The sequence below is a fragment of the Anopheles stephensi genome, assembly GCF_013141755.1.
Source record: "Anopheles stephensi strain Indian chromosome Y unlocalized genomic scaffold, UCI_ANSTEP_V1.0 chrY27, whole genome shotgun sequence".
In the NCBI taxonomy this organism is placed as follows: Eukaryota; Metazoa; Arthropoda; class Insecta; order Diptera; family Culicidae; genus Anopheles; species Anopheles stephensi.
In genome coordinates, this window is record NW_023404999.1 from 21,897 (window position 1) to 31,414 (window position 9,518).

The 9,518-nt window shown below is 38.1% G+C and overlaps 1 protein-coding gene across 1 annotated transcript; it reads left to right on the forward strand.

The window, feature by feature from the left end:
- Positions 1-8,570: 8,570 nt before the first annotated feature.
- LOC118515179 lies at positions 8,571-9,278 on the forward strand. The gene is made up of 2 exons (XM_036061882.1): positions 8,571-9,027; positions 9,101-9,278. Exons 1-2 carry the CDS (start codon positions 8,593-8,595, stop codon positions 9,119-9,121), a joined length of 456 nt encoding a protein of 151 aa, XP_035917775.1. The 5' UTR covers positions 8,571-8,592; the 3' UTR covers positions 9,122-9,278.
- The last annotated feature ends 240 nt before the right edge of the window (positions 9,279-9,518 follow it).

Below are 9,518 nucleotides of genomic sequence, written 5' to 3' on the forward strand. Positions count from 1 at the left end.
ATCGCACACTTCATTTTACTCTTAGAGCCACTCTGAACCAGTAAACACACACTCCAACGTATATATCATGCACTATATGCACCTGTCTGGATATTCGAGCAGTTTAGAGCAGTTTTTTTAAAGCTACCGAATAATTCAAATAACAAAGCAGCACTCGCAAACGCTTTGATTAATTCAAAAACGCTCGAAAAAAATCGAGCACTTTTCGCGATCTCAAATCCACTCACTAAGACGCTGTGACGAATAATCTTACACCAAAGTATACCTGGCACTTTTGGCTCAAATCACCAAATTCGAGCAGTTTTGAGCACCTATAACATGTCCCAGCAAACCCTCCCAGCCACCAACAGCTATTCCGACACATTTCCGATTTTACCAGAAAAGCTGCTTGCAATTCGAGCAGCTTTATTTTTTGTCGCTTGGGTACTGGCGATTTTTGTCTGATAGGAATCCGTTTTTGCTTGTGTCAAAATTCGGAAGCCGAAAACGCCAAATTAACGATTTCCATAAATGTTCGAATTTCCACCGTTTTTCCGACGGAAACGGATTTCACAATCGGTTCACATCACTAAAATTCAAACCGCAATCAATTCGATCCATAAATGAGCAAGTTATTTACACTTTTGCATTAAACGCGGTATATCCGCCACGTGGTGCTGTCACACTACTGTCACACTTCTGCCTTCTCCGTTTTTTCACTTATTTAGCCTACTTAAGACTTATTTCACTGCGGTTTTTTTGGGTTCGTTGAATTGATTGCACACTACCACGCCGGAAAGGACCGCTTCCGGACCGATCCGTGCGAAATTGGCCGCAAAAACAAACACCCGACACTGCTTCCCCCCACCACTGATGCACAGTGCACTACTGATGCACTTTTTGGACCGCGTAGCTTTCGCACTAGTTGGCCGATTTTTACCCCGTTTTCGGCTTGCGCAACATTTTGGCCTCCTTATCGACCGTTTTCACTCACTTCCAAACCGGAAATCCCGAGAAATTGAGTGCCAACCCACTTTCACGGTTGTTGTTGTTGTTGTTGGTGTGGCCTACAACTTACACACGCTACATTTCGTCCTAAAAGCAGCGGAAATCCACAGTTTCTTCACTGAAGCCACTTTATTGGCCATTTATCACTAAATTGAAACACAAACCGCTCTCCGATCGCTTCACTATCACCGGGGAAACTGTGTCCATCTGAGTCTGCTTACCGCACTTATGTGCTGGAACCATGTGCCACTTTTATACACTTTATTTCACCGATTTCGGAGCCGTTTTCACTTTTTTACATTTTACCTTCATTGTGCACAATATCCGGTGGTTCAAGCACAATTTTACGACCTTTTTCTTACCAAATAAAAACGGAGCGCACTTTGCACAGAGTGCCACGCGCACAGAATGACAGCTCGACACTTCTACAGTGACATAAATGCCCAGGCACAACCAAGGTGGGTAAAAAGCAAGGTATATGGATATAGAAGGTAGAGTTGTTTAGAGCAAATTTTTCTCGACCTGACATAACAGTTCTTTGGTGATCAAGGGGAAGGGTATTGAGAAGAGTGATGGCAGCGTCGGAGGAGGCGCCGGTGGTGGTATCGCTTGCGATTTTTTGACGAAAAATGCAACCAAATATCGTCAATCTTCTGTGGAACAACATTTGATATGCGAAAATGACCCATAAATTAGCGAAATTGCTCAAGGGATTGAGAATCGAGGCTGTTTGTTCATGTTTGTTGCCCCATACCATATGTTTTTGTAAACAAACTCTGACATAACTCGACTAAAATGTCGCCCTGTCAAATCGATAAAAATCCACCTTCTAAATACATACACCTTGGTAAAAAGGTAAAATAGAGTCCCAAACAAAGATTTGACAGTTCGAAAATGGTCAGGTCTATTGCACACGCGCTGCGTGTTTTGTCAATCGGAGGGGGGATGTTTGTTTACATTTTGCATTTGGATTGTTATTGTGCAGGGAAGTGATCGTTTATTTTCCTCGACCTTTTTTAAGATTTGTGACTAATTATGCGCCTTTATTGGTTGCTGTTTGGAATTATTTCAGTTATATTCTACGATACGTTAATGATACGTCGCATACATTTAGTGAAAACGTGTTTAGGCTGCGCGTGGACACTTTTCTGCTTTGCTGCGGACCGGTTCAACTGCCGGTCGGATGTTTGTTACCGGAGGATGCAGAGGTGGCTGTTTAAAGCAACAGTGGCCGCACCGTAACCAGCGCTAGCATCTATGACGATGCGCCTTAACAGCCGGCAATTCTATCAGTATGCGTTTCATACTGGTGTACTGGTGGTACAATGTGCAACCGAATTCTTTCCATCGCCGGAAGCAGCAGCATCCCGTTGGATGTTTGCTGCCGGATTATGGAGCAGTATAGGTTAGCTCCTAGATGTTTCTTACCTTTGGCTAAACCGGAGAAGAGCCCCTGTTCTATATTAAAAGGAATCGCTGTGCTGTCGGCATGTGCACCATATCATACCATTGTATGATTGTGCACTTGCATGCAGACAAAATTTGTGTTGATAAATCTCGTGATAAATGTGATTAATCAGTAATAAAAGATGTGATCGTACACCTAACGCGGTCGTGTTTTAAACATATTTTAATGTGAGACATCCGAAACCGTTTTGGTAATTAGACTCTAGTGGATCCGAGTGTGTTGTATTCTTTAACTTTTTAACGGATGTAACGTTATGCAATCACCGGAAAGGATCGGCGGAAGGCTATCATACAGAAAATTACGTACGATATTCATATATCTGTCCTGCTTTACAAGCCGTCTACCATGCTGATCGATTTCCTTGCAAGCTGGGCAGGTCATTCTATTTTAACATTACAGGATCGCAGTCTAACACATGGCGGTAGGTACCGGCTGCGTTAAGGTAAAAGGTTCGTGCCCTCGTCTCTGATTCTACTGGAATTTCGAACCGTTTAGCAGTTCGTGCGTTAATTAAACGGACCGGCTAGCTTACTGGCTCAACAACTGGCGCCTAACAGTGGACCTTGTGCTTGCTGAACAGTAGCTCATAGTTGAATAAGACGGACAGCCTGTCTTTATACATCATACATCAGACTCATAGTTGAATAAGACGGACAGCCTGTCTTTATACATCAGACTCGTAATCATTTCTTTCCATCCATCCGAAGAAAAAGTAAAAATTTTATCAAAAATTGAATATAGAAGTCGTTTCTGAACTTTCAAAAATATTTTTTTCATGCTCACCTTCCTGATCTAGTAACCAACTTCCGCACCTAGGCAGCACCTCTTGGAATAAAGACAAACAATGCCACTTCATACGTTTATCAGATTTTTTCAATATCCACCAATGCAGTGTAGTCATGAAAACTGATGAGACATTATAGAAATGAAATGATAAAATAAGGTTTTATTCGAACACATAAGTGTTAGCAAACTGAAATGAAACTTTGGATGGTCTATTGAATTGAACTTTGGTTTTTCTAGTTCTCGATTTAAATTGAAAGTCTATCTATTTACCACGGTTTATTGTAATGGTTGCTTGTTTAAAAAAGAAGCAAACAATTGAACTTTAATTGAATGCAGACGTATAACATTAAATAGAAGCGCATAAATGATCTCTGCTGTATTTCTTTTATTTTTCGAACCTCACTAGCATTTATTCCCAATCTGCTCGTTAAAGGATCTTGCTACACGTGCCGGCTTCTATTAAATTCCGGCACTATGTTAAATCGTTCAATGCTTTTTTTTGGTTTATTGCACAAAAAACTACTCGAGTGCTCAATACATTAACTGTTGCGAACGCGACAAAATAAAATTGAGCTAAACTGACAGGCATGTAAGAGTTAGATGAAAAACTTTAAATAACTAAATATCTTTGTTTAGGATAAATTATCACCGGCAAATATTATTTTAGGAAAAAACCCTAAACTAACAGAGCGACAAGATTATGATGCGTTATCGGAAATATCTCGAAAAAGGGACAAATCTCGACATATGGTAATCGTAAACTCAGGCCTTGTAATAAAATACGAAAGTGAAGAACACAGGCCGAAAAGGGTTAACGCTAGAACCCAACGCATACGTTATCGTTGCGCGATTAGTTTCACGAAAAAAGGACCTGCGCGAAGATCAAGGCACGGTCGTAAGGCAGTGAAGGAAAGACCAACTTGATGAATAAACAAACGACGCGCAGGCAATAAGCAATAGTAAAATAGGCATACGCATCTGAACCACGGAAGCACGATGCATTACCCGTGGTCATAAAAGATAAATAAATAGGAGCGTAGGTCATACGATCTCCTACACTAGCCGACGTCAGGCAGGTATCAAACGCATCGGCATACCGAGTTAGGATAAAAGAGATCGATGTAATGCTTTTTCATGCTCTTTTCCCATAGAATTTTAGTATATAAGACAGGATTTTTTAAGAATAAAATCGACTTGTAATCCAGACCTCAACGAAGAAACTTGTGTTTCATTGTTTGGGTATCCATACAGAATCGGGTAAGTTTCACCTTTGCCTTCCCTCCGGAAATTGGTTACGCACTTTGGTGTCTCCCCACTCCGTCGGAAGAATTAGGCGAAATAAGCCAAGCAAGAACCACGGTTAGATACTTCTCCTGGTTATCCAGGAAAAAAGGTTAATCGTCTGATCGAGCTACGGCATTCCCGTTGTCCACGCCGAGTTAGTGAAGTGCGAGTCCGCCGCTAAAAACTTCTCTTGGTTTTCCAGGAAAAAAGGTTAGCCGCCTGATTCAAGCAACTCTGACAAGGCCAGGAATCTGCGCGGAGATCTCCGAATCGACCATTCCTTCGCATGGTCGGTTCAACAACGGTTCGTTATCGAACTAACATTAACATTATTCCAATGCGTTGATGTTCTACATACATATGCCAACTGTTGATCAAAGAGTCCAAAATATTACCCAGTATGTAAAATAAATTGTAAGATATTTAAGTAACAAAACTTGTTTTTATATTCATGTACAACGGCCCCGCCGTAATGCTACAAAACGATAATCTTATCTAGTAAAAATAAAATTAGCAATACTTCACTGGCAACTCATGGTTTCATAATATAGCATAGGTTAATTATGTCAAAATCGATGTTTGTTTAATTTTTATTTTACAGATACAATATCTTTATTAATTAATTTATCCTGATATAGAACCAGAGTCACAATAGCGGGCTCATGCTGTTACTAAGTTACATCAACGTTCTCACCATCATTCTACCAATGGGATGTACAGCCGAAAGTGACGCCAGTTGGGTCCGACCAAAAAGCAAGTTATAAATTTTTATTAAAGCATGAAACATCGTCCTGAATAACTAAATCATTTAAATTTTATGAAACATTACGTTTCATAAATGTTTAAAGCAAAAGAAAAACTATTCCAAGTAATTTTTGTTCCAATTTTTGTGAAACCAAATCAACACATATGTACGCTCCAAAAAGTGGAATGCGAATGGTCTGATGTTTCTAACATATGAAATGTCATGAAAGATTTTTATCCAAAGCCTTCTCAGTCGTGTTTATTCGTCGCGTATCATTCAGCCACGTGTTTACTGAGAATTTTCTGAAAGTATTTTCATACTAAATGTTAATGGCTAATCCAACCTTTTCTTCTTGCGGCAAAAGGCGCTTCCGGGTGATGTGAAAGATATTCATTAACAAATTCTACTTTTTCAAACATTTACTGCTAGGTGTGTTGTAGCTCTGTTATTCTTAATTCTTGGGTATAGCTTGGTTGCAATTCATTATGGCTATGAGACGAATTTTTTAAATGAGTCTCTATAAAATGTAAATCTTGTTAAAGAAACAATAAATTTAATTCAAAATCAATAATCTCGCATTGTTTATTGCTACACTTTGCCAAAACCATTGTACCGATTTGAATTTAAATTTTTCTGCGTATATGGTAGGTATGAGAATAAGATTTATAGTAGTTTTTATGCCGATAGGTGATCTATAAGTCGGATCATACTGTGCTACCTTATGCTCCGCTATTGAAGACTATATTACAATCAAATGAAAAAATAAATAAATAAAACACACACGTAAGGTTATTTGAAATATTTATTTTACTAACAATTTAAGTTGAATCGATACAATTTTGAAAAATTAAAATGCATTTTTTTCATTAGGTAATCATGTACTTCAGGACATCAAGGAGACAAAAATTCCGTGAATGCAGCAGAAAAGTTGATATTCATCAAGCATATCTATGTGCACCAGTTTTGAATTTGTCTCATTTTTTTTTTTTGAGAAACGCTTTCAACCATCTTCATAAGCTATTATTTATTTTTTTATGCATGAGAAGCTTTTATTTATTTGACTGTGTACAAATATAAGTTATAAACGCTTGAGATGAGAAAGACAATGGGGTGGTTAAATTACCATGCAAATACACAATTATGTGTTAGGTTAATTATTATTTCGGTTGTAGTATCCATCTCCAAACATGTAAATATTATTTACAAGGGACAGATAAGTGGTTCAGATATGGCCTCACCAGAGTTATACTAACACCTGTTTGTTCTAAAATAAATCAATAAAAAGTTTTGAAAAATCATAAAACATTTTATTTTTAAATACACCTGTTATACTTACGTCACAATTCTACACACAGTTTAATTATTCCTTTTTTGCACTATTAAAATGTATCAAAAATAAAATTGATGGAAACCAAAGATTTTTTTTTGGATGAATACATAAGCGTAGAGATCATTTGACATTTTAAAAATATAGATTTCCACGAGTACCTTTCGGAATCGGAAACCTACCATATAAGAGCAAAAACAATTTTCAGAAAGCTAAACCTATAGAAAGTAAAGTATAATACAGCAATAAAGTTTCAGGAATTCATCAAAATTAACAGCTTTTAAAACACAACTAACTTACACGAGCTTAAGGGTTTTTTGTTTTGCTTCTAGAAAAGACTCAAATATTGAAGGAGTGAAGTGCCTAGCTCGCTTTGATTGACTGATTATTTTGCTCTATTTTAATCAGTATATTATTTTTAAGTATTTCTATAAAAGTCATCCGTACGTAAGGCTGACTACCTTTTCTACGGGTAAAATTAAGTCACAGAAAGCCAGAAATGGTAGGCCGAGACCTCTCGAGGTTGTTGTGCCAAAGAAGAAGACTATAAAAGTGTATTGTGTTATTTTCACAATAGAATCTTGATTTGAGCTATTCATGTAAACCGATTGTTTGCACCTTATAAGCAACCGGCATGCCATTCCCGAAGGCGATCACGATCGAATGAATTAATGGAATGCATGCTATGGGTCTAGAATAGGAATAAATATCCCTCAAAAAAGAACAATCAAGCAGTGCACACGTTTCTTACAACACCTCTTAAGACATTATTCTTAGATTTCTCCGCGGCTCTCCCCCGAAGTATGTTGATAAGATAATTTAATAAATTATTCCATATTTTTCCAACTTTTTGAGCATCTTCCATGCCAAATCCAATTTTGAAAATATATAAGGAAGGCCTTATAAAAAACTGGAATGAATATTGAATAAATAGAATGTAATATTATAAATTTAAAAAAATGAAAACAAAATCGTCGATCGTAAAAACTTAAACCCAAATTCACAATTTCTAACTCGTCTATTTGGCCTTCTATAGCTTTCTATGATTTTTGTTACCGGTAACTGGATGATAGTCAGTCTTGCACACCCCCGGACCGTACCAACAGCATAATAGCATGCCAAAAAAGCACGATACGTCACTATCACATTTATCTAAAACATCAAGCTTTTGTTTTATTCCCAAAAACAGATGCTTGTTTAGTTTGATTAGTCAGATGAAACGTATCGTAGACATGAGCTCTATTTAAAAATTAATTTATATTAAGAATAACTAAATCATGATAGAATTCAATATTTATAAATACAACAACCCGTAAAGACAAGCTTCGCGTGTATGGTACGAAATTTTGTGAATGATTCTGTGAAAAACCAGTCAGTAAATAATCAGTTGACATTTGAACGAGGCATAACTTACATCAAAATACTTCTTTGTTCCGAAATATACGTTACATTGCATTTTCAAGGCATATGTTCGAGGTATTCAACCGCTTACCAGTTCATGTAAATAATATTTATATATTTAGAGATGGATACTACAACCTGGCCGAGGACAACAGTGTGGCAAATATCGCACTTCAAGAAAAAATAGATCAGCTAGAGCTAGAGAAAAAGCTGCTGGTCTTACAAAAGGAAGTTTCGGAGATGAAACTACAAAGCAAAGCAGAGAAAAACGAACCTGATTTTAAGACGATCGAGAGTTTGGTTCCCCCGCTCAGCGGACAAAATGGCGTCGATATTGTGATGTGGTTCGAAGAACTGGAAAGAGTTTTTGGATTGCTCAGCGTTGACGAAAAACAGAAGCTGGTAACAACCCTTCGACTGCTTTCTGGGACAGCTCAAGAAATTGCTCGTTCGTCGGGACTATTCGACTACAGCTCTCTGAAACAAACGCTCATCGACACTTTTCAACAAAAATACTCTGTTGAAAGTGTGTATCACCAGTTACGTTGCCGCCGCCTGTCTACAACAGAATCGATCATCAAATACTTCATCGATATGAAGAGCATTGCTAGAAAAGCAAAAATCCCTGAAGGTGAACTGATTGACATCATTATCGAAGGAATAGATGATCCGGTCAATACTGCCGCTATGCGTTTCGCCGCTCGTCGAATGGATGATCTCCTACCTATGCTAAAGAGATATGAAGAAATACGATCACGCCGTCCACCACCATCTGCACCAACGGATAAACGATATGTTCGCAACGCATCGGGTAACAGCGAGCAAATAAAGTGCTACAACTGTCTGCAGCTAGGGCATTATCAGAGCCAATGTCAACGACCTCAACGTCCCTATGGATCGTGCCTTCGGTGTTCACAGACGGGCCATTCACATCGAGAATGTCCAAGCCGTAGTAAAATACCAGCCGCCGCTGTGAATCCAACAAACGAGGACTCGGGCTTTTTACAACAAATTCAAGCCATGCAGGAGGTATGTGTTACGTTTTTAGCTTTAAGCGGGCCAAACAGTTTCCTTCCACGTGTGTTATCTCTTTTCGATTCAGGAAGCCCCAGAAGTTTTATAAATGAAAATTTGGTTCCTCCATGCCTCTTGAAACAACCGGAAAATTCAGGATATTGCGGTTTAGGTAACAGTGCGCTACTATCGCTTGGACAAACTGATTGTCGAATTAAACATCAAAATAATGAAAAAATACATGAGTTTATTATCTTACCGAAAAATTGTATGTCATGGCCTGTTATTATAGGTAGGAACCTTATGCTGAAATTAAACATTTCTCTAGCCATATTTAAACGTCATATTTACGATGAAAGCGCCTTATTAAAGCATAAATTGAAATCGAAAATACCTTCCCTGAAAACACACGTGGTGAAGAAGCTCAGAGATTTAGGCATTCTGAAAGAATCGTGGGGCGATTTACAGGTAGATAAAGGACAACCAGCCAAATTATTGACGTTTCC